Raw genomic sequence first — 26,277 nt, 5'->3', positions numbered from 1 at the left:
AAAAAGTAGTTATTGCAGAAGCAGCAGAAAACTGAAGTTTGGTGAATAGAGTAGCAGATACAAGTCAGGGCAGGAACACAGCTAGAATGAAAACATCTATGTACCATCATTTTCATATTCAGTACTGTTGTGGCATTCTTCCTACCAGAGATCTCATCCTTCTGTATTTGTTTTACAAGGGATCCTTATCCCTCCTCTTTTAGCTTTCCATTGGCAGGCTGAAAAACTTTTCACCTCCAGTTCCAGAAGTACACTGTGGCTGAGCTCTTACGTGTAACATGTCTCTCAAAACTCAGCGAGCATCAGTGTAACAGCAAATAAGAGGGATGCTGGGATCTCTAAGAAACAATCTCTGCCACCAGAGGTTGGGGTTGGAGTCACTGTTGCACCCTCCCCTCTGTGCATACTTCAGGCATATAGCATTCACTTATCATACAAACACATCTGGCCATGGCAAAGGAGAAGGTAAACAACTTTAGTCAGAGAAAAGAAACCACAAATGCTTTTCAATTTTATTCTTACTGGGAGGGTAGTGGCATCCTGACATGTCACATCATCCAATGAAAACTGACAGGGACTTTATCAAGGCTCCTACCTCACCTAGCGTTTGTGGTACGGAGTCTTGCAGTAATCTTGGTTTGGCTGTAGTGCTTCGTTCAGTCTGCAGACATGGCATTCCCATTCCACATAGTTTTGCTGAGTCAAGACTGAAGTAATCAGATGTGAAACACAGAGACCATATGATGAGCAATGTGTCAGGCTGGTACTGCACAATATTTACAGACCAGTCAGAGATGGGTATTACAAATGGAGCCGGAAAATGGTAGTAGTTAAAAACATGATCAAGTGCTTTTGATGGATTTCCCAGAAAAGAGAAAGTCTGTTCAGAAATAAATGTAACCACTTCAAATAAAAAAACCCAAAAAAACAAAATAAAATGCATCTAGTGATTTTTAAATCAACTTTTCCATTGGATAAATATATTTGAAATAGTTGTATGGTTCACAGTGGCATAAAGTTCTCTGATTGCTTGAGTGCTTGAAAATATCTCATCAGTAAAAAAATACCAGAGCTGGGGGAGGAAAACCCTCTCTCTGAATTCTGTACATGGACAAATGCACAGGTTTTGGCAGGGATCAGGTCATTGGATCCATGGGAAACCAGCAGCATTGCAGGACTGGAGATCACAAGTCAGGGGATGGAGGATAAGAAGAATAGTAAGGCCCATTTTCCTGCAATGAGAACAGAATGAGCAGTCAAAGAAAAGTCTTCTCTAGTACATCTTGGGGCAATGGATGATGACACAGAAGTGGAAATAAACAGGTACTCCTGGCTTTGTCTTCCACGAGTACAGCGACTGCCACAACTCACCCAGGAGAGGACTGTGCTGGTGATCAGGCAAAAACAGGCCGCAGTTTTGCCCCTGTTCTAAGCAGAAAGTGCAGGCTGAAATTTCACCATTAAGCCAAAGCTGTGATGCAAGGAAGCCACAAGTGCCAGCATAGCCAGTCACTCAAGACAAAGCTGCTTACGCAGACACAGAGCTCTGGCTATTACTTTGTAGTTACAGCACATCCTCTTTGGGAGGATTTGGCCAATGCAAGCCACATTCATTCCACCATTTGCTTAGAGACCTGGGATGGAGAAGGGAAGAGGAGCAGGGACCAACACAAAGGCAAGTCACCCTTCCATAACCCATTTTTCCCCACTGCTTCCCCACCTGCCTTCCTGCATTCTTGATTCATGGGAAGATGAAACAGATAGTATTTCTTTTTACAGTCAGTGTAAGGTATACAGCAGGTATACAACATTAATTTTATCTTGTCCACAGGCTCTTAGTGTGTTACATTACAGTTCTTGACTGAACAGTCTGCCTTTTATGCACACAGGAGACTGCTCTACTGGAAAAGGAGTCTGCTTTGTAGCCAAGCCCTTACTTGGACTAATGAAGAAAAATATTAAAGAAAATTGTTACTCACAGAAAAAACAACTACATTCTGCAGGAACCCTCCCCTTCTCCCCTTTCTTAAGATATGGAAGTCAGTCCCTTTTAAACTCTTGCAGAGGAGAATTGGGGAAGGACAAGAACTCCACTTAGGAGCAAAGACTCATGCTTGCCACATGCAGTCACTTACCCTGGCATCATACTCGAGGACGAATGGGGGGAGATCAATCTGTTCCGGGGGTATGGCTGTGAATAACTGCTGAAGGCTTTCCACATAGTGGATTTTGTCCTTTAGCCCTGAGACTGTAAAGGTTGTGAAAAACCACGCCGAGACCTGAAAATAAACCCCAGCAAAACCAAATTAAGATAGTGCCGTTTCAAAACCTTCAAGTTCAATGTAATATGCCACAGTTAAGCAAGCCTGAGTTAAACTTAACACACCAAAATCACAGCAGTAACAGAACAAGGCCAGGAAGTACACACCACTGACTGCTAGCAAGCACTGTCTTGAGAGCTCTAAACCTAGTGGTTTCTGACTCCACACTCACCCCCCCCCCCCAACTGCCAGTCTCTTTCTACTGTACAAAGTGACAGCTATTCTGCTATTTTTCTTCAAAAACCATCCGTATAGTGGCACATTTTCACTTCCAGTTTAGCCAGCTCAGAACGTGACCTATTTGACTCTATATCTGACAGAAGCGTTTTCAACCCTTTGCCTTCAAATTTTCAGAGAAAAGGCAATTTGAGGGAGAGAGAGAGAGACTTCCAGCTGTTCAGAGGTCCTAATGCAATCTCTCTGCTTTGGGTTTGCTGTGTTGTCCTGTTTTACTACGTTTCTTATTAAAGCCTTATCAAGTTATTCTACGAGAATAAGCCTTATCAACGTATTCCACAAGATTTTACTTTAAATATTCACACCTCTGTCTCTTTTGGATGTAAACAGGATAAGGAATTTTTGTTTTGCAAAGGCCAGTAAGACACCATTGATACTTCTCCAAGTTATTAAATATTCCTGTTTAGATTGACTACACAAGCTTTTGCTTCTCAGCCCACCGTCTCCATAATTAAGTACCATATTACTTTTTTTTTCTTATCTAGTCTTTTCCAAGCAGACTGAAGTGAAAGAAAAAACTGTTCTAGAGGTCACAAATGCTTATATTAGTGATGACTCACATGGTCCTGGGCAACCAGCTCTTGCTGACACTGCTTAAGCAGGGGGACCTGGACCAGATGACCTCTAAAGGTCCCTTCCAACCTTGACTATTGTATGATTGACAGTTATACTTTGACTGCAGTAAGTTAACAGAAAGACACTACCACAAGAAAAGCCTCGAGGAAAGTGGGAGTTTCAAACGAGCTAAAACATTAGGTCAATCAAAATGATCTGTCTGAATACAACATTTAAAATTGTTGTTGATGCCTAAATAAAAACTGTCCTGGAATAACTATGCTGCCTCCTCAAAACAGCATATTTTCATGAGAAGAACAATGAAAGAGAGAAAAGGAGGTAAAGAAGAGGACAGAACCATTATTTTAAGGACAGGATTAGCAGAAAGCATAGAGACAGATTGTTACTGGCATCCATTATTTACTATATTCTTCTAACAAGACCTCTTATGAGTGACACTGGATGACAGTTTAATGAGTAAAAAATACCCTCTCAATCCTGTACTAAAGGAGCATGCATTCTAAGGCAGTGACAATCATTAAACATAATTGCTATGGATGTTTAATGTATAAAAGCCTAATAGGGGACATTTTTGCAGCCATCACAAAAACTGGTATTGGAAAAACACTATTTTCAACCTCCGCTCCCTCAGTACATAAGCCATTGCAGTTTGACACATCTTACTCAGCAACAGAGGGAAAAAAAAAAAAAAAGGGAGGAGTGCAGAAATGATTCTAAAAAACTTTTCTGTTAACTCCATTCTCAATAATCACAGGTTACAGAAACAGTAATACAAGAGCAGCTGTTTCCTTAGCGGTAAGAGGACATAGAGCTTTAAATTAAATCAAATCCCTCTTAATGCACTGAAAGCAGAATCAGTTATATTAGAGCAGTCAAAAAAAAAAAAAAAAAAAGAAAAATCAGTCATCTGCTGAAGCTTTCCTTCATTTATCTTGTCCTACAGTTCTGAATCCAAATAAAAGGCTACCAGTCACTCTGCCAAGCTAGAAAAATCACAGTGTTAAAGTATCAGAAGTCTTTCCCTCAAAAAACCAGCACAACACAGATAAAGTGTGTCACCAACTCTCTTCACTATGTCATACCCCAAAGAGAAACTTACTGAAGTCTGAGAAATTTTATTACAGTTGGAAAAATCCTGCGTATGAAAAGCTCTAAGTGATTTGCAGCAACCTTTATATTGGCATCTGATCTCCAGAAACTGCATTTATGACTGCTACAGAAAAACAAGACAAAAATTGTTCATGATAAATACAAAGATTATGACGATTACAGGTATCTCACTGGAGTATTCAGGCATGTTTCAGTTTTGAAACATTCTTGATTCACAGCCAAGTTACTAAATTTATCAAACTAGAATTTCTCTGTGTGAGATGGTTTCAGATCCAGCTACCGATGCTTCAACTCAGAACACAAGCTCTAAAAAGCTTCATTTTGAGAGCTTTCAGAAGAGGGAAGCTGTGAGGATTCACACAAAAATGCCCCAAAGAGCCCTTTATTTATATATAGGCAGCTACAGCAGTAACAAGCAAAAGTATGAAGGTACTTGTGATAGCACTTCAAGGACATCTTAATGTAAGGGCCAGTGGTGAAGCAGTTATACAGCAAGGGCTGCCACCAGCCTAAAAACCAGCTGTTGCCTATGCTGCTATTTCATCAACAGAACATTTCAGCAGCAACAAAAGAATCAAGTCCTTCACAGATCACAAGAACAATCACATCAAAGCATGAATAAAGGCAGGATCAGCCTACACAAATGGATTGTGTAGTGGCACACCCTGCTTCAGTTACTCTGTGTTTTAGGGTAACTGTTGAACACACTTCCCTGTGTACCAAAACCCTTGTATTCTAGACAGACGATTATCCTCAGAATGTACATAATTTAAAACAGTTTTGTATCTAGAAACCAAACAAAGAATCACACTTGGCAACATAAGGCACAGTGAGAACTATACTTGTTTTCTAGGAGCACATGAGTTTCCAAGAGACACAATGAAAAGGCTCCTGACTGCTTTTAGCCCAGAAATAAGCAAAGCAACTCTAACAGACAGCAGCCATCCACTGTGCCAGGATCCAATACTGCTTTAAAATGGACAATTTGTATCAGAGATTTAAGAATGAGATATAGGTACAAGGGTGATGTGTTTGGGAAGCTGCATGAATGCACAAGCCTTCCTCCTGCACTTGAGACTCAGGGTATTTTCCACTACTTCTAGGGAGGAAAGTCAGTGCTCCAAATAGGAAGAGTAATGTGCCAAACATTTCTGAAGATATTCGAGGCTTCTGAGCTATCAATCTTCCATGGGGACCAACAGCCCTGAAACAGCCAAAAGAGGAGGGGAGAGAAAAAACATTCTCTCTTAGCAATCACTTTCACTACCATAACTTTCTGCTCCACGTTCCCCATCATGTTTCAATAAGCTGATAGTCTCTGCAACAGCCAGCAGCAATCCCACTTGTCTTGCAGTTAGAGAAAAGGCTTGGCAGAAAGACATGGACACACATCCTCTTTTGCCTCCAGCTGTACTGCTAGAATAGGACACAAATCAATTCCCTTTCCAGCAAGTTAGAGAACTCTGTCTCTCATACTCCCTGCTTCCCATCAACTATCTGCTTGCCCCACAGATCTGTCAAGCCCCACTGCAGTTCCAAAAGGGACAGAGAACACTGCAATAGACTGGTGAACACGAGTTCTTCTCCATCAAAAAAAACCCTCTTGACCAAAATCTCTGAGAAGAGAGTAGGGGAAGAAAGTGCTGCTGAGAATCTGAAACACTAGTACTTCCTAGCTTCAACTTTTCCACTCAACTTTTTGACCTCAGTAATGTTCTATTCAGGAGCATCAGAGCTGGAAGCTCTAATTCTAGCACTCGGATCTCAGATCTGTACCCTGCGGGAATAATTAATATCCTGACAGAAACTGAAAGTTATGCTGTTGGGAAGCCTCTGTCTCATCTACATAAAACCAAGGAAGGTCTAAGTCTCATGGAGTCCCAGCTGTCAAGACTCAGGAGTCTTGAGAAGTTCAGCAAAGAAATTCTTGCTGAACATGTGCAAACAGATGTTTTTTCCAGGCGTATAATTTTCTCAAATTTGATCAATGTCAGCAAAAAGTAGAATAAACACAGAGGTTAATCTGATGTGAACATGGAGGATCACATTTCTGTTTTAACAGGACACACAAAAATTTTAGTAAGGGCCACTGCTGACACTTAGTTCATCTGAAGTACTTGTACTGCTGCAATATGAGTAGTGTGCATGATGTACAGAAGGGAGCGAGCTCCATCTTCTGTTGCCCCCAAAAAGTTGCTGCCAAGGATATCTTACTGCTTGATGAGTTCAGTTTTTAATCTGAAGGCTTAACAGGACTTATCTGTGCTCCGTCAAAAGCATTCTTCCTATCTTTCTTTGCTACTCTACACTCCATAATCCCGACTAATCTTATTGCTGCTTGACACACTGCCCTCAGCCCTTAACCAGGGCAGCTCTTAAGTGATATGCAGCCCATATGCAATACCTCTTGTGGGGAAAGAAAATCTGAAACATCTAGGAAATGAACTACACAGAAAAAAAATTCCCAGAGTTTTGGGTCATGGTCCATCACTCTGCCAACCACACAGCAGGAAAAAAGACAAAATGTTTCCCTTGGAAAGAAACAAGATCCAAAGCTTCCACCTCTCTCTGTTAAGAACACAGACAAAACAGGGCAGAGGCAGCTGCACTGCACCGGTGTTCAGCTTATTACTAAGGTTGGAAGACTACAGCTAGATCAAAGATGGGGATGAATTTCAAGTTCTGACTGTCAATGATCCAGAAGATACTGCCTGATTTTGGAAATCTTCTATATACCTCTACATTCCTCATACTACAGTCTTACATGCTGCTCTGCCATCACCCAAATATACTTTTCTTTTGTATTATTTATCTCACCTTTGAACGAAATGTTGGATGAACAAAATACAGTGCCTTCAAGTTCCTCTTGTACCTGGTTTAGAGAAAGGCAAAAAAAAAATCTTAAGAAGTGACTAAGATCACTTACACAACCCAACTGTCAAAACATAGATCATTTTGCTTAAGTGTCCATGATGTAATTTTACATTACATTTAATACAAGGCCAGATACCAGAAAAATATACGGTAAAGGGGAAAACCAAAACAAAACCCCAGAATGATTATTTTTCAGCTAAAGACATCATAGACTGCAGTCTTCTATGTCAACAGTGAAAATTACAGACAAAGTATGACTGCCAGTGTTACCCAAGCCTCCTCCTTCACAATTAGCAACACAGTTTTAACAAAGCCAGGCTCCAGAAGCTCCACCTCTGGATACAGACAGACAATACACTAAGTATGCCCCTCTAACACCTCCAGAAGGGAGACTGCTGAAGGCAGAACTTCCCGGTTTAATAGATGATTTTGAGAAGGAAATAAAACACATTTTCCTTCCTCTTGCCTTTGTTATTTATTTATGTCTTTGTCACAGCAACACTCCTCACAAATAAATGGGAAACAAGATATAGGGAATGACAAACACTTTAGCACAGAGGAAGACCAAAAGGGATTCTTCTCCTATTGACACTCACTTGGCATCAACAACATCATAGAGTTTCTTCAAGAAATTAGAGTCTAGTTGATTGTAATCATTTGTGAGTGTATGGAAGTACACCAGGACATATTCTTTCACTGCAATATGGTCCATAACATGGATGAAATACAGAAGAGCCTGAGATGGAAAGAAATGAAGTTTATATTTGCAAAGAACTCTTTCACAGTTGCATTACATCTTAATAGGCTTCCTTTAATTCATTCACAAATTGGGAATCATGAGGCTGGGCGGCATTATGTTTCAGCTACAAAAGTAAAGTGAACATTCCATGTTTTCAACTTGACTGCAATAATTTATGTCTTTTTTTGTCTAGTGACCTCACAGACAAGAGATTAATTCTTGCTGCTTCTGTGAAAAAATAATTTGACACTTTACACTTCCCTCTTCATGTCTTGGCACTTGTAGAAGCAAGGCAAAAATCTCCCTTCTTGATAAGAGAAAGGAGTCCATGTTAGGCCCATTTTTGTAAAAATACTCTAGTTCCTCCTTGAAAAAAGCCACCTCAACACACATAAAGCTTTATAAGGAAAAGTTTTTATCTGCCTATAAAAATAGTTTCTATTTAATCTCTTAAGTCTTCTACAGAAAATGGTATTAAGACTGAATTACCCTTATAATCAGACTCTTACATCCTGAACATTCATATTCAACCTACACAACTATAGTTTTACAAAGCCTTACCTTTTCCATGTCTATCAATGTTACGGGGATATTCCTTCCAACCACCACCATCACTGTGCGGCCACAGTTATCTACACCTACAAAAGAAAAAAAAAAAAGTCTTTAAACTTCTCTCAGTCATGCCAGGTTCTGGAGTTGGTCTCTTTCAAACCAGGGAGAACCAGCCACAGCTCAATTTTTGCAGCACCTCTGGTTTCCATCTTCATGAGAGAGGAAATACACTCAGAGTTACTGTTCTCGATATACCAGTACCTATCCTGATCCCCCAAAGGATGCATTGCATTCGAGAAACTTAAGCCTTAAGACTGCAATTTTATGTTGCATGTGTACTCCATGTTTCCTAAATATCAAGTAATAACATGGTGTTTTATTTAAAAAAAACCCCAACCAACCAGCTTTCACTTGCAGTTCTACCACCAGAACAAGCTTCTTCCTAGAAACTAAACTCTGAAATCCAATGCACAGATTCCCAGAGCATGCCTTAGGGAACTCAGCTCACAGCACCTGGTCTAAGGCAAAAAAAGAATTTCAAATCGTAGCTACTGAGAAGAAGGTATCACACAGTCTTGGTGTTTGCACAAAGATGAAGGTAAGTATCTGGATTTTCAGGAGGCCAAAGATATCAGCCAAAGTGCTGAAAGGATTTTCTCTGCAGAAACACTGCTATGCTTTTGAGAGCTCAACCACTTGCCTGTCATGGTGCAAAGCAGCAATAAGCCACTGGGACTACAAGTAGTTTTTATGGCTGAGTATGATGCTACCTAGAAAGTAAAAGTGAACCGAAAAGCACAGGTTTCCCATCTGTGCTTCCCAGGCTGCAAGGATCTCACAGATATTACATTCCACTGAACTCTTCACTGGGTTGTTCTCTCCCTAATCTCCAGTCTACCGAACTCAAGGCTGCACGATGTGCTGCTGCCCAGGGTGCTTGGCCATTAGTAAGAGGAGACACATACAGAGGAAGGCAACACCTATCTAACCTGAGGGAAATAAAGCAATCCATTTTGTTCAGGAAAGCTGTATTAAAATTTGCTTTGGTAACTGCTTATTGTCTACATTAATCATCTGAAAGCAACATTCATTTTGTAACAAAAGGATCGAGATGGTCGTTCTTTTGGCCTGAATTGTCTCATATGCATTGGCTTAATTTAACAGTAATGATTTACATCTAAAACTACAGATAATTCAGCATATGCATTTATCCTCAGATTGTTAAAGCAGAGCAGTCTGAAAGACTGTGTGGTAAAATCCCAAAGTCAACTGAGAGAATTTCTGCTTTACTGCAGAGATGTTGCCTAGTTCTTGGCCAGGCTTATTAACATGACTCACTGTCTACTCACGTCCGAAGAAAATATTGTATTTTTATTTTATATCTTTACTTTAAGACAATATACATCAGTCATTGGTACCCTGAACTTACCTGTCTGGTACAAGGCTTTAAGAGAAGCAATATCAGAGAGGTCTTCAGCTCTTGCTTGACACAGCCAGCGATTATAACTAGAAAGTTAAAAACATCTGGTCAGATCTAATTCCCTTTTGGATTAGCACTAGAAGCCTGAAGAGGTATATGGGAAAGGAAGGACAAAAACTCTGACTAAGCCCGCTCTCTAATGGTGTAGTTTTCCGATCTATGGACGAAGTATCAAGCTGTTAATGAAAGAAGCGTTGGGGAAAAAAGAAAGAGATTTGAGTGTCTCAGTTACATACCTAGTGATTTTCACTAGAGCAATGAATATGCACCAACTAGTAACTATAGTGGCATTGCATTTGGGCTGAAAAGATCTGAGTTTTTTTCCATTTGAATACCTCAGTGTCACTGTTTAAAAAAATAGAAAAAAGATTATTTAAAAAGTCTAGAAGTCAAACACAACTGTGCAGCAGTGTCACCTATGGATTTTTTTTCCCCTCTTCGCACAGTGAACAACTGAGTGCCTCATCTGTCAAGCCAAGCCGAACAACATGCTGCAAGAGGACTCCAGGGGCAGGGAGGGTGAGGAAAAAAGTATTTGTCTTTCTCCTTTGAAAGACAGAAAAAAAAACCTTTTGCTATCTGCTTAGAGCCTCAGAAGTGGGCAGTACTGAAAGCAGATGACCCCACCACAAAAAAGCAGTGACAAAACAGTGACATCTTGTGGCAAAAAGATAAGGCACTGGGTATGCTGGTGGGTTCATCACAACTTCCCTCTTCCTCCTCCTGCCCCTTCTCCCTTCAGGCAAAGAGGCTACCACAGCAATCCAGAGGGAACCAGGCTTTATCTGTATTTCCTTGCCAGAAGATTAGGCTTTACAGATAACAGAAATAATCATAATGGTTGGTCCTCTGAACAGCTAACAAAACATTCACACAGACAAGGAAATTCTCACTTCCTCTGATGCTGTTTTTGCAGTGCTGCCTCTGATAACTGTCCCTGAAGGATGAGGCGTCTCTGTTTATCAACGTCTCCCTCCATGCGGGCAAAAGCATGAGAACCAATGAAAGACAAATCTGCCTCCAGACCCTCTTCATCTGAAGCATCTGCAGTAGAAACAAAGGTCATGTAAAACGTTCAAGCTGTGCTCAAGACAGCAATGCTGCTGATGAATTGCTGTACACCTCAGTGAGCCAACCCAGTCGTCATGCTACAGACTAACACAAAAAACTACCATTGAATCATCTCGGTTGGAAAAGACCTTGAAGATCATCCAGTCCAACCATTAACCTCACGCTGACCGTTCTCAACTCCACCAGATCCCTCAGTGCTGGGTCAACCCGACTCTTCAACCCCTCCAGGGATGGGGACTCCCCCCCTGCCCTGGGCAGCCCATTCCAACGCCCAACAACCCCTTCTGCAAAGAAATACTTCCTAAGAGCCACTCTGACCCTGCCCTGGCACAGCTTGAGGCCATTCCCTCTTGTCCTATTGCTTGTTCCTTGGTTCAAGAGACTCATCCCCAGTTCTCATCACCCTTTACAACTCCCTGAGAGAAGGTTGCAGAGGTCTCTCCTCAGCCTCCTCTTCTCCAGACTAAACAAGTACCATGTACCATGATGTGGCTTTGATATCTCACCAGTACCACTGACAGATTATGGCATGGAATTGATAACTACAGACTCACTTAAGATGTTGGTTTGCCTGGAAACTAAGTGGGCAAGTCCTAGCCATCACCTTGTAACAAAGGGATAGCAGTTAACTCTCTCAAAAAGCAAGGTCTGGAGAGAGGGACTTGGGCTTTACAGTTGTCCTACTTGTCACAGGAGGAAATATAAGTATGCAGAGGGACAGATGCTGCTGCTTTATTCAGTTTAGAAGCTGTATTGAAGGGGTCACTTTCATATCATTGACACTGCCTGAACAGATGCTGTAGAGCTGGATGTAAACTGAGTTTCATTATTTTTATAGCATTGTTTACAACATAACTGTGTGATGAATATAACAGCACAGGCTTGCTGGCTGGTGACAATACCAGAATGCCCCACTGAACTTGATGTCACCAAGGAACATTGTGCTAAGGCTTCTAGCACTACTTCCCTGGGCAATGTGGATGGGAACTGAGTTTCCCAGCCTTAGCATGACAAGCCGTAGCAGCAATGGGACTGAAGTGTAGGATTCCACTACACCCATTTGCTCCTACATATGCAAACCCAGTAATTTCACAAATTATTAGTGAGGGGTTGAATGCCTCACACTGATCAGCTGCAAATACTGCTCTAAATCAGCAGTGTGGACAGGGCATCAGGTAATAAAACTGTGAGCAGGAAAATTAAGTTGTCTGCACCCTCACTTCGTATTCAGCCCTATCCCAACTGGCCCTGCAAAAGTCAAAAACCTTTGAAACCCATTCCAAGTTATCTGCTGTTAATGGTTTAAGGCTTCACCTGAAGGCATTCAAAACTTTTACAGCACTGCTTAATAAATAAGGCAGAATGTGCCAGCTGTGCCCACCTATATAATCAATTGTTTTGCCATACGTATCACCTCCTCAACTATGATATCTAGGCAACCTCTTTACAGACTTCTTTCACTGAGCTTAGACAGCCATTTCCCAAACACTGATCTCTGGGCTGATCTAGTTCTATCTTTTAAGGAGTTTCTGCTAGTTTTCAGTGACCATCTACTAGTCTGATGCACATATTGTATCAACAAAAACCTACCGTGATACAACATTTGCTAATATATAAGTGACACTTCAACATATAAGATAGACCATTAACAATAATGTCTTTTTAAGGTAGGGGCTGCATAACATTCTGCAAAAAACCTGCAAAGGTCCTAATCACTTAGGGAGAAAATTTGCTAAGGGAATGAACTACCCTAATTCTCCCTGCAAGAAAGATAAAGACAGAACACCACCCCTAACACATCCTCTAACCACAGCACTACACAACCAGGCAGAAAGCAGAAGTTACTGCTGTGAAAACACATGAAGCCAATGAGGCAGCTTGCCAACTGTTTTCATGACAGCCTGCCTTAGGTGAGGTGGGGTAGGAAAACACCTCTCTGCTTTCCCATGTGCCTTCTCTGGTTTTGCATCGACTTTCACAGAGAAATACTTATTCCAAAGTTCAGTTAAGAACTCACCATCTGGAACACCTGGCTTTTCAGTAATCCTGATCTGCCGCTCTGGTACTACAGGCTCCCCTTCTGCATTGCCAATATCTGCAGGGAGGTAAGGCAAGGATTGTATCTCTTCTTCCAACGATCTTGGAAAATACAGAGGCAGCAACTTCTGGTAAGTGGCCTACAAATAAGAAAAATGCGTGAAGAGTCTATCACGCATCCTTGCTTTTCAGTTAAGTAAGACCTGCCCTTGTAGCAGGAACCTTCTTGGTGGTTTGGATGCAAAGTACCACTTCCCTCAAGGACTTATTTTGGGCTGTTACCTAGCAATAAAGGCAGATAACCTTGATAAAATTTAACTTTTTTTTTTTTGTTACGCTGGCAAATGACCTTGAGAGGACTCTGCTTTAACCTGAATGAACTCAGGTAGATTGCAGATACTTTAGCTTTGTAATAAAGTTCCAATAGGCATGGATGACAGATTCAGCAAGGGCTGCTTGTATTAAAATGTACCACTACACAGATCACCTTTAGTGAGCTGACTGGGAAAAAAGAAAAAGCAACAACTGGCCAAGAGAAACCCTCCCCACATGGAGGAAAATAGTGAAAATCTTTACTGAACAGTTAATGCTTTATACTCCTCCAATTCATCAGCAGTTTTAGAACCCCTGAGTCAGTTATTTTCCTCACCCAGATGCCACAGAACCTAAACACAGTGTGGGTGTTCTGCCCAGGAACTGCCATTAGAGAGACCCATATACAAGAGATATTCAAACTGCTAGCATCTGTCTGAACACAGATCATTAAATGCCAAGCTTATCTCAACAAGTCAGCAAGCAATGTTTAAGACGTTTGCAGGTGATCTGTGGGCATGCTAAGGCGACCCTTTGAAAGCACAAGGGAAGCAGTATTGTCTAAGGAGGAAATTTTGTATGAGGAATTTCTTTTCCGGCTGGCAGATATCATCCAGCACAACTGCGTGCTCTAACTGCTAGTACTAGTTCTTGTTCATGGTTCAAACACATAAGCCAGGAGGGCACAGATCCTGAACATGTCCACAGTGACTGCATAAACAGCACTGGAAAAGATTCTATGCTAGTAGGAGAGAGAAGGATGCTATGGGACCAAAAGCCTACGTGATTTGAAGGGGAAATCCAAATCCAGCTCTACAGTGCAGGAGTTAATACTGCTGCAGAGGAAATCAAACACGCTCATGAATTTTGGTGGAATGAATATCAAGGAGATACCTCTTCAAGCTCGGAGACTGCAAACACCACCTTCTCCAGAGTCGCTCCGTGAATCTCCAGGAACCTTCTAACTGTGCCTGCAAGGAAGATTAAATGCAGTTAGCAAAACAGGAGGAGAAATTCACACACACAACTACAAGTGAGGAAGTCAAGTGCAGAATAGAGACACATCTCTCTCCTCATACAAAATAGCTCCATAGGTTGTACACAAGTGTGGATTAAGTGGTAGTTTAACACACCAGGTGGGTCTTTGGCCATATTGGAAGTTTCATCTCCACTCTCTCCTGCTGCTTACTTGAGAGATATAAAGAGAGAAAGTCTCTTCCTGATTTTAGCTTACTAGGTATTCCTCAGTCTCCAGAATGTCATTCTATGGCCCTGCAAAAATCAAGCCAAATCCTTCCTTTACAGAGCCTTGTGCAAACTGCCAAAACAGACATTCCTAGAATAAGTCATTGTGCCCCAAGTTATCAGGAAAGCAAGATGACAAGCTACAGCAGAAGCTGGTACAAGACAGAGTGAGCCACACAAAACCTCTGGGGTCAGCTATGCCAAAGAGGCATATAAAAATTATGTTTGTAAATCTTGAGAGACTTTTTCCTCTATTACTTTTTTTTTTCTGACTCCCCCAAAGCTTTAGTATGATCCAGGGACAGAGTCAAGTTTCCAGGCATTTGCAGCTGATGGAAAAATATTGTTTTGTAATCAAGCTCCCAGTCAGACATACGCTGGTATAAATGAGGTCCTTGAGCTGCAATAACCTTGGCATATCAGGATTTTCGAGAGCTTTCCTATCCCTATCAGGATGCCAAGAGAGAAAGTGTCCAAACAAACAGGTTGGTCTAGTAATATTTTAACAAGTAGCATATAGGCCTACAGAGACAACAGAAGAGAGCAATAAAAAGAAAGAAGTTTCCTCCACAGAGACTAAATTAGCATGAGTTCAAGAAACAGCAGAGGAAAAAAAAAAAAATCTGTTTTCAAATACTTCCTGTACAGAAATTCACACGTAATTGGGTTGACCTGCAACACTACTTTATTGGACAAATGCAGTTGTGCAGCTCCACAGCAAACAGTTTTCTGAACTTAATGTGAGCAGATGTTTTTAGATTTCTCACTCAGCAGGCAGATAGGAGAGAAAACAACAGACTAATCAGTTTCTCCAGTGTCAGCACCTCTGCTAAACAGAGGATAAAAAAGATTTCTCTAGTCAGCTTGCACAGCAAAAAGAAAAACCACACCTTCCCTTTGCAAAGCAGCACCATGCAGGAAGGTCCAGGGACTGGGTGATGGTGTTATAAAGTAGACAGAAACAGGCCAATAGAAAAAGTCAAAAGAGAAAGTGGAAATGTGGGAACCAGGCACGTATATAATATTATTCTCTGAGCACTTTTCTATTCTTTAAGTATTTTTAGCCTAGGAAATTTTCTGATTTGTTTTTAGTAGCCTTCATTTTTTTCTTTAATATATAATTTAATCTTGAATGCAAACAAGTTTGAAAACTTTTAGCATCTACAATGTTTTTTGTTAAGAAGCTTCATATAACAAATACTGCTATAAGAACAATTTCCCTGTGTTTGTTCTGAGCCCAATTCATACTGGCATTGTTTGAAGGTTCTTATTTTGGGAGGCAGTGAACAGCTGATTCCTATTCACCATTTCCATGCCACTCATGAGTTTATAGACATCTACCACACTCCCTTCAAGTTTAGCATATTCCAGTTTGAAAAAGACTTTAGCTTATTTAGCTTTTTCTTGACTTTTCCTGTTCTTATTGGTCTCCTCAATTCGTAGTTCTACTATATTCTTTCTGAATGTGCAGTTTTAAAAGATGGACAAAACACAGATTTATAGGATAAGATTCTTAATTTTCTTGTCTGTTACCCAGCTTGTTGTTTTGAACCGCACTGAGCTGTTGTTTTCATGGAACTATCATAAAACTTTCAATTCTGTTCCCTAGGATGAGCCCATAATTTTGCATGTGAAGGCAGAAGCATATAGGAGTGAGTCAGTGGGGGAAGAATATCACTTTACTATGTGATACGCTGATGACACTAAAATGGCAGAAGAATGGCAGAAGAATTTGAGCAAGCTCAGAGTTGCTAGGCAATTTCACAAGTATCACTCTGTTGCTTAAGGTCCATCTACAGCTATTCAACAGTAAGGCCTATCTTTGCTATTCTGAACAATTTTCTATTACCAGCAAACTTTCTCACCTCACTGTTCAGCCTCTTTTCCAGGTTACTAATTTACTGAAGACTGCAAGTTCCAGCACAGATTCCCACGGATATCTACTGATGATCTCACAACAGAGAAAGGTTGATTTGTTTTTATCCTCCATTTCCTGATCAACCATGAAAGGCCTTGCCTTTTTACAGCCTCTAACAAACTACAGCCCCCTAAAAAAAGATTTCCTCATATCAACAGCAGTTAGCCAGAAGTGAGTGATCTGATGAATACATCCGGTTTACGTCACTTTCCCACAAACTTACGCAGTGCTATGTGGGTTGCATCTTCCAATGGGTAGCATCTTTTCAGAGAGTTAATTACACAAAATCCTACAGAGCACATTGCCTGTTCCCTGAAATTCAGAAAAGAAGGAACAAATGAATAGGTGGTCAGATGAGAACAAATGACTGTCAGTACAGTAGGTAACACCAGTACTTTTTTTCCCATCTTCATGCAGCAGCAACCCTCTTCCAGGTTTTTTCAGAAGGATTCTTTCTTGGCAAGATATATACATACCGCCATTAAGTGGAGAAGAAGGAGGAAACCATTAATGATTCCAGTTTCCTCTTGTGTTTGTTCTAAGATTTCTCCTTCTACCTCAGCTATGCTGTTCCTGCAGCTTCTCATATCCTGAATAAAGAAGTTCTTCCCCCAAGTTCCCTGCAATCCTTTCCAAAATACTTTCCTTCCTGTATAGGACTGACAGTGAGGAGAAGGAGGGGAAAATAAGGTGCTCTTCATTGCAAACATTCTCCTGTTCCTCCACCTAATCTATCACCTGTTTTGTTAAGGTCTGGACACAGACTGAGGTGTCTCGATCATAGGTATGATTAGACAATCATTGACATGGAGTGATACATACTTTAAGATCGGCGAGATGCTTCCAGAGCCACATTTTTAGAAAAGTGGAGGCATTGCCAACAGTCATCAGAGGAGTTTGAGCAAGCTCAGAGTTGGTAGACAATTTCACAAGTATCAAAAGTTACTCTAGAGAACAGATTGACTGAAAGGCATTCAGTAAGCAGAATTATTAGAATTTTTAAGTTGTTTTTAATATGATTTAATCCAGGCCTGACTTTGCTTGTTGCTTCTGAGGCAGAACAAAACTGGCACATACTAGAAACCTTAGCTGTAATTGTGATTATGAAAATGTTAATATTGCACTGTAACGCAGAGTCCAGCCTTGGAAGAACTGATCTTTCCAACCCTAACATAGTATTTTCTGACACTCATACCCTATTAAAGTATATTTTTCTGATATGGCTCTTGCTCAGGTTATTTCTTGTGACTGCTACGATTACCAGAGCCATCATAAAAGAACATCAGAATACACAAAAGAACACAGAAAAATAGAAAGAAAAAACCTGTTAGCTAAGAGGAAGTAGAAAATACCACAGATGAAAGAGGAAAAACTGCAAACTCATCCGCAGCAGCTGTGGGTTTAGAAATAACCTTGCACCCCGACACAGAATTTGAGATGGCTGTTGTGCAAAGGCAGAGGTCAAATACATGAACTGATAGAGCAGCCAGATCTGCCTGTGGGTATGTCCATGTGGCTGCAGAGACACATGAAGTTGCTGCTTGAAAGCAAGCTCATTTAAAGCTTTTCACAGCACAGAACCCAATGCAATTATTAGTGCTCCTTCTCCTCAGAGTACCCAAATGCTGCACAGCTCTAGCTACGCCCTTTCAGTACATGAACCAGCTCACATTTCTCTCTGAGCATTTTATCTACACCACAACGCAGATAAGGCATGAAGTATACCATGAAGCCACTGACATGCTCACATCCTTAACCAAATCCAGTATACATGAGAAGATATTCACAGCCATTTGGCCTCTGCACAGACCCGAGTATGTGCCATGGGTGGCAAACCCTGATGTAAGCTGTCGTGTGCTTACTTTGCAAGCTGCAGGACATTTCGGTAACAGCTGTACAGAGAACTCTCGGCTGCTGTGCGATACCGGCTTTTGTATTTGGGTCCCACTGTGTGAATGATGAAACGTGCAGCCAAATTAAAACCTTTGGTGAGTTTAGCCTCGCCAGTCCTGCACCCTGAAAAAAAAGAAATACAAGGACAAATGCCAATGTTATGATAAGAAAGTTAGAAGCATTCAAGCCCTTGACTTCCTCCAGAGTCAGACAACTCCACTTCATACACAGAAGTCAGTATTTCAGACGTCAAATATTAAGGATAGCATTCTATCTTGTAACAGCTGCTTAGTATCACTTAGGTTGAGGTGTGAGCTGTGCTTATTCCTCTCAATTTTAAAACTACGCGTAGAAGGACAAACCAGGAATTTCTAGAAATGCTGTCTTAATTGCAGTGCTTGCTATGCTACACATAGAGCCAAAGGGAGACATGATCTAGCAATGCGCAAAGAACTGACGCACAAATACGCTACATAGCCAATGATAAAAAGTCCTTCTGAATTTAACAACCTGGTTTGGGGATATTGCTTTTTGAATAAAAGGACTACAAGTCTCCTTAATCAAACCCACCAGCTGTTGGAAAAGCTATTAAAAATTAATAGATCAAGCACTTGTTTCATCTATGCTCCCAGAACAAGGTAGCTTGCTTTGTTTTGCAAGTTTCTTCACGTCCAGAAGACATCATACTTTCTTGATAGACTAGATGTCTAGTCTTAAGGCAAGGAAGTTCAAGCAACACGTTTCATTGTTCCATTCATAGCACCCTCCAGTTACATACTCTGGATGTATATATGTACATACATTTACTGCATGCTAGCATACTTTACTTCTTTATCTCTTTTTGGTTTTGACTGCTCTTTGGCGATCTCCTGCAAGTTACTCATACTTCCTGTAATTTTTCCAAGGGAAATCAGTTTGTCAGTACCCTTGATGACATCCTCTCTATTCCCTTCAGTCAACGTCTTTTTGATAATGAAAAATCCAGGAAAAGCTACCGTGTTTGAAGTCGAGATTTTTCTTTGGCACCTGGAAAAGTCTGCTAAATCTCCCCTTCACCCAAATCTAGTCCACTCCAGTTCTGGACAGCTGAAGAAGTACTCCTAGTCTTTCCCTACCCTCAAAGACAAGTATTTTCCACCTTCTTCCTTCTGCTTGTACAGCTCCACTTCTGCTTTCCGATCTGGCTGAAAACTAATCTTTTCACTGGATTAGCTTTCAACCTGATCTTATAGGTTGCTAGTGCCCACAAAAAGGAATGGGGCCTGAACAAGCTGGTGCAACCACCTTTCTGGCAGCAGCACTGCAGTAGCTTGGCTTCAGTCAGTCACAAAGCTGCCCACTGAATCGGAGCGTTCACCTCTCCCACTCCACTCTGTTCCTCGTGGTGCTCAGGCAGGCTATCAGCATGCATGAAAGCACATTTTATGTCAAGAGACATCCCAGGTTGAGAATCTGTCTCACTCAAAACTTTGAGCATGTCTTTATAATAGCAACAAGATGCTGCCTTTAAGTCAACATCTTGTAATCATTTTTATCCAATAAACACTATCTTCTATAGACCTCCACCTTGTTTCTTCTGGGCTAATCAGAAGTAATAAAACAGTATACTGAAACTGAGCATGCTCCTTTGAAGTACTGCACATCCTCTAAGGCCCCTCAGCTGAAGAAAGAAACTAAATAAGCACAATATGGAAAAAGTAGAAGCTAAAATCAAAACATTATATCAGACATCAAGTTACTATTGTTCCTTTGTGGCCCATCCAAGTCACGCAACTTGAAAAAAGCAAGCAAAGGCCTATAGGAAAAACTGTCTTGTGAAAAAGAACAAAGCAAGTTTAACTGAGATATAGTCGTGAATTCAGTAGGGCAGCTAAAAAATTCAGACAACCAGATGTAGCATCAGTAATCTCTAACTACACTTACATCACACTTGGTACTTCCCAATGCCTTCTGCCTGGAGATTGCTATAAAATTTATAAAACTAAAATAGAGCAGTGAATATTATTCCTGTTTTAAGATAGACTGTGAGGTGAGCTAGCTGAGTGAGCTGCACAGGTCAAGGCTGATAGCAAAACTAGGAACAAAGAAAAGATCTTATTTTTTTATCAGATGATATTTCAAACATTAGAACAGCTTCTCTCCAAATTTAAAATGGAAAAGTCTGAACCCTCCATATAGAAGTATGCAGCAAAGAAAAAGTCTCACTGGATTTGGAAGACTACTATGCATTGCTGTTACAGAAGGTCTTTATTAGACTTCAACAAGTATGTGTTGATAGGCCAGCATATATCAATAGCACTTCATTTGCAAGCGTGGACCCTCAGCTGTAGTGTTCTACACTCCGTTCCCAGGAACGCACAAGTCAGCTGAGATTTTAAAGAAAGTACCGGCCTCTGATAGGTCAGCATGTCACATGCTTTAAGATCATGATTTTTCTTGGAGTCTATGGAATATATACCAAGCAGTAGGAATAAAGCAGGAGAGGACTAACTAAAAATCACCACTGCACCCATTTTACCGCTTTATAGCAAAGACCATACATTTTCACTTCTTCCCAAGAACATTCTCCTATGAAGAAGGTTCAAAGTTAAATGGGAAGGAGTGGAAAAAGGAGGCAGAGATGACAAAAAAAAAAATCATAAATTAATTTCTTAACTAAGCTCCCTTCCACTTCTGCTACAAATACAGAAAGGGTGCACAAAAGCCAAAGCTGTAACCCAGCCTCTCTTCCCTCCCCCATGCAACACGCAGTAGAGTGTCACTGAAGAACTGATTTCTGAAAAGCTCTTGACACAACATTAAAATGAAACTGTCACATACAGGGAGTCATGAACCTGCAGAATGCATTAGAGAGAAGACGTCAGTGTTATCACAGGGGTGAGGATGCAAAGTTACACAACTCAGCATGATAAATGGAAATTTAAGAAGCCAAGCCCAACTTTTACAAATAACTTCCTACAGAGCTGACAGATCTCAAATTTTAGGACTCCTCGAAACGTTGTCCCTCTCTTCCCACCTCACAGCCCACAAACGAGTTTATTTTATAAAGAGTTCTCGTGTACACAGCAGTTTCCCTAACCATCCTGTCACATCTGCTGTATTTTAACAATTGTTTCTACCTGAAGGACACACTGACTTTTCCCTGTCCTACAAAATGGTTATTCTTCCTCCTGTTTTACTTCCAGGTTACAAAAAGCAAGCTAAATCAGCAAAATATGATTTTATAAAAACAGGGGATGTGTATTCAGTTGTAGTTTAAGCTACTGAGAGTTCGTATAAGAAATATCACGGCTTTTCTGTTTTGTTACTACATAAGGAGATAGAGCTGTTACCCAAGAAAGTGAGCAGTACTACTCAAGGACCGTTTGGGTCTCTAAATTCAGCTCAGTACCATAGTCATTAGAAATGTGAATTAAGCGTAAACTATATCAGACTTCTGTATACCTCGGATAACTATAAACTCTTTGTTCTTCACAGGCAAAATAAGGAAAGTCTTCATCTAACAAGGACTGGAAATAAAGCTGAGCATTTGTAAATTTATTTAAATGCATGTTAATTTATTTAAATGTAAATCAGCCATAAACCCTGTCAATAAAAAATCTAGGTAAAGCAATCTCATCCATTTCCAGAATAGCCTTCCATTAGGGATGGTCTTGTAACTTTATTAGAAAGCCTTTTGTTGTGTAGAAGAGGCAAATAACTGAACAATTTAAGGAGTCACTAAGACTTTATTTAGACATGCAGTCTTTTATCAACTCATCTATTATTAACAGTTTCCTGAAAGGCTGCGTGTATATATTAATAGCCTGAAAGAGGATACACAAAGTGGGTTGGGTATTAGAACCCACTTAATTCCTGCGATGGTGAACTTCAGTTCCTGTCTTCCACAGTGTATACACACTGAACAAGATAAGTGCAAACTCTGAAAACGTAAGACTGGCCCCTTGAGTAAAAGCTCTGATGAGCTAACTCCTCTAAGTGGCTTCAGATAACAATGGGAATTATTGTACCACAAAGTAAGGGCTCAGCAACTTGAATACCTGCCATAGATTTTCAATGATCATTTCCTGAATGACAAAAGGAGAAGAGACTAGATTGGCATGCGTTTCCTCCATTTATTTCACATTAACACCAGATGTTTGGGGGCAAAAAAAAAAGTGCTATGCCTTGATTTTAGTTTATGCCCAAATCCTGATGCTCTGTACTATGCAAGGGCAGATTTCAATAGGATAAAAACATTTCCAGTCACCTACCTTTGAGCTTCTGGAGTTCATCCCTCAGGTCAGGCCCAGCGTGCGTGAATATACTTTCAGATACTGGATTCTTATCAGTGAGAGACTCATTACTGGTATTTACTATAGCTGTGCAGTTCAATAATGCTACGTCTCCTTTCCTGAGGAAACAAGGAAACAGTCTATTGCAGGCTAAATGTAAGACTAAGCAGGATACTCTCAAGTAAGTGCTGACAAGCGAAGAAATGCCAAGTTAAAGGAAAAAGCATTAACACTTCCCACACAGCACAGCATACCCTGACATGTTCACCATGCAGAATCATCCTTTGCCTCTAACTGACGAAGAAAGATCACATGCAACCTGTCATTTCCTTAAAAACTTCCAGCCTCAACAGTAACTTAGTGAGGTATGTAGAAAAGACAGTGTTGTAGTTGTACGTAGAGCTGTTTAACTAGCAGAATATGCAAAGCAGCATGCTAAAATCATGGGAGTGTGATGTGTTCCAAAAAAACACGTATTCTCTCTTGAAAATAAGAGGACAGTCCTTGTGGTATATTACTTTCAAAACTTCAACAATGTACTTTTTTTGGTTTGCGTACACACTATCCAGGGCACATTACTGCTACTGCTCTTCCTCAGACTCCTGAGGATCTAGAGTGACACTGCAGCTAGACATGTTTTCGTTGCTTTTGTTTCAAAATTGTGAACCCGCAATTTGATCATGTTCAAGAATCAGACATGCAGAAGATAAAAAAAGCAGAGATGGGTAAGAGGCAATGGAGCAGCAGAACTCTTGACCTGCCTTTTGTTATAGCAGCAGCCATTAGAGATTTTGGAATTAAAGAGCATAGGAAGGGAAGTAAAGATTCCCATGCATGGGTAGAGATTCAAACAACAGTTGAAACTGCACACGTTTATTACACCCAAGCCCAAGTCATAAAAGATGTTTAACCTTTTACTTCTCTCTTTCTTTATTTAATCAGGTTCAGAAAATCTATGAACAGTCCCATTTCCTGCATGTATTAAACCAGAAAGAGGTTCGACTGATCCCTGAATCCACGTCCCTGAGAAATGCTTCTCTCTTCACACTGATTAACAAAGAGTTACTCATCTAGAGAGCAGGTTCAAGTATCTGAGTTACAGGAAAGAAGAAGTGATGGAGTAAGTTCATCTGAGCACACTGTACTCTATCAATAGATTTTGGTAGAAAATCATAGAGGCAGAACACAGAGGGGAGGGGCCATGGGAAGAGCCCAAAGAAAGCCACAGAACCACACGAAAGAAATACGGATCCAAACCAGGAAAGTGAAAGCAGAATAAAGCCAGTGAAGAAAGAAAAAAAGCTAGTAGACAGCACATACATTTTTGACCCAATTTTAAAAATTTTTAGAGAGCCCAATTACCTTTTGATATTAAGCATACAGTACAACAGGATGAAGCACATCTCCAGTTTGCTGTATCAAGGAATGCCTTTGGACATGCAATTTATAACCTATAGTGGAGGTAAGTCTCAGACATGCAGATTTACAGTGAACAAAAAGATTATTTTCTTCCCAAATCTGTAATGTTTGATTCAAGAAAAGAGGTTTTAAAGGCTTTATTCTACAGTAGTGATCATTATATGAGGCAACCAGCTTCTGCAGTAAATGAAGAGTTGATGACAAACACACCAGAGCCATGTGGAACTTACCATAAGATTATCTTTGCATTGATGTCTTTCCTGTATGGAAACGGTGATCTAACATCAGCTTGAGCTTTTTCAAGAGGATTTTGGTGAGAGTCCAGCTGCTTAGCCTCACAGGCATCAGACCAGCCTGGCAGGCTCTCAATATCCACAAATTGGGAAGGAGCACCCAAGGGATCCATGGAATGGAAACAACTGTTTTCCTCTGCTAAGTTGTCCCACTCCAATTCTCACTGGAGTCTTCCAGGTGCTTTAAAGGAAGAAAAATCAAACCAAGTCACCAGCTGTTCACTAAAAGTGATTCCTGTGGAGCCAGACCTTTCACAAGGCTGCAGTGCAATTACAGCTAGCAGAAAACAGAAAAACAGATTTCCAATTCAACCGCTCCCTCTTTCTGTTTTGTTATCTGTATGCAAAAAGACAATGCAAATACTTGCAGTAAGACAAGCCTTTTCCAATAGTGCAAGATGAAAACACCTTCTCTATTAAATTGGTCCAGCTGGTTTGTGATCTTGCATTTTGAAAATGCTGAAAACAAATTCCCAAGCATAGAAAGGACCTTAGTCTTTCTGAAAATTATTCTTTCTCTATCTAAACAAAAATCAAGTTTGTAGCAGGGTATAACGTATTCCTTCAGATTTTGGTCTAGCCCTGGGTCATACTTCAAAAAAAAAAACCCTAAAACCAAACCAAAAGAAAATACACAACCTCTCAAATTGCCACAACCCTAAAAACCCTAAATGCAAAAAACCCCTTACAAACAAACCAATGAAAACATCCTCCCTCCCCTTAAATCATACAGCTCTTGCAGTTCAGTAAATTCTGAAGCAACACAAAGGTGACTTCAGCACAAAGTTCCTTCACTCAAACAGGTTTTACAAGAAAGCCAGAAAAGTAAAAAATTTGAATGGTAGCCCCACAAACTTAGACTGACCTCTGCCATATAACCTTTTTTTTTTTTTTTTAAAAAAAAAGGCTGAGATGACACTGGGTACTAGATTAAGGCTCAAATTTGTCACAACATACTTTTCAATTGCCAGCAGATAACACTTAGGCTACATTTTCACTGTAACTACTAGACTATACTAGTAAGTTAAGCTAGCACAAACGTACTCACATAAGTAACTTCAGTTTGCTGCATACAGACCTCCTATTTTACCCTTTTCATAGGTTCATAATAATTTTGAAAAGATACCATCCACAAGCAGTGACTCTGAAACATGAATTACAAAGTATATACATTATCTAGAAAAAAAAAACCCAACCAAGAGCCAAACACAAACTAAAGGGTAATAAATAAAGGTCGATACTAGGACAAAGATGGCTACAAGAACATCTAACTAAGAATTTTGCTATTAAGAGCTAGCAGAAAAGCAACAAACAGTAAGGCAAGAGCAGTTAGAGTAGCTCCAACCAAAAACTCATGTATAACGGCATCTTCCCTCTGATGAGCTGCCAAAACCAGGGACTTAAGTTCGAGAATAAGTGGCCGGCAGACAACGAGAAGGGTACTGAAGCTCCTCCTGGATACACCCCCCCCCGCCATTTGCTGGCCGGGGGCCTCCCGCGGCAGAGGCCGCCCCCGCGAGGATGACAGGCCCGGAATGGGGAACAAAGCGCTGCAAGCGAGGGTCGAGGCCCCCGAGCGTGGAACCGCGCTCCTTCCTGGGAGAAGGACCCTATCTGTCCCACCTCCTGCAACCCACCGCCCGCACCCGGGTAACCTGCGCCGCCGGGACCGAGCCCGGCGAGCGGTTAGCAGCCCTCCCCACCGCCTCCATCCGGCTCCTATTAGCGCGGAACCACCGGCAACATTAACAGCGGCCTCTCCCCCGGAACGACTGCGCAGAAACTCACGGGCAGGCCGCGCCGCCGCCAGCCCCGCCCGCCCGGAGGGTCTCGGTCGGCGCCGGTTTGGCGACATCACCCAGAAAAGCGGAGCGGCCGCCGCGCACTTCCGCCTCCGGGAATGTCCCCGCCCCTTCCGCCCCGATT

The 26,277-nt window shown here is 41.0% G+C and overlaps 1 protein-coding gene across 2 annotated transcripts; it reads right to left on the bottom strand.

Moving 5' to 3' along the window:
* Nucleotides 1-468: 468 nt before the first annotated feature.
* On the bottom strand, nt 469-26,252 carry GDAP2 (ganglioside induced differentiation associated protein 2). 2 transcript variants are annotated; one of them, XM_074896828.1, is made up of 15 exons: nt 26,140-26,252; nt 25,400-25,495; nt 24,289-24,532; nt 22,619-22,758; nt 18,335-18,488; nt 16,696-16,784; nt 14,204-14,280; nt 12,978-13,137; nt 10,783-10,933; nt 9,839-9,915; nt 8,419-8,495; nt 7,715-7,854; nt 7,062-7,116; nt 2,136-2,279; nt 469-1,232 (listed from the first exon to the last, which is right to left on the bottom strand). In XM_074896828.1, exons 3-15 carry the CDS (start codon nt 24,462-24,464, stop codon nt 1,185-1,187), a joined length of 1,488 nt encoding a protein of 495 aa, XP_074752929.1. In that variant the 5' UTR covers nt 24,465-24,532; nt 25,400-25,495; nt 26,140-26,252; the 3' UTR covers nt 469-1,184. The 2 variants fall into 2 exon arrangements, with proteins under 2 accessions (XP_074752929.1, XP_074752938.1); XM_074896837.1 differs by lacking the exon at nt 25,400-25,495.
* Nucleotides 26,253-26,277: the final 25 nt, after the last annotated feature.

This window comes from Athene noctua, chromosome 1 (genome assembly GCF_965140245.1).
Source record: "Athene noctua chromosome 1, bAthNoc1.hap1.1, whole genome shotgun sequence".
In the NCBI taxonomy this organism is placed as follows: domain Eukaryota; kingdom Metazoa; phylum Chordata; class Aves; order Strigiformes; family Strigidae; genus Athene; species Athene noctua.
The sequence above is the reverse complement of the archived record's forward strand: the minus strand, read 5'-3'. Positions and strand labels throughout refer to the sequence as shown.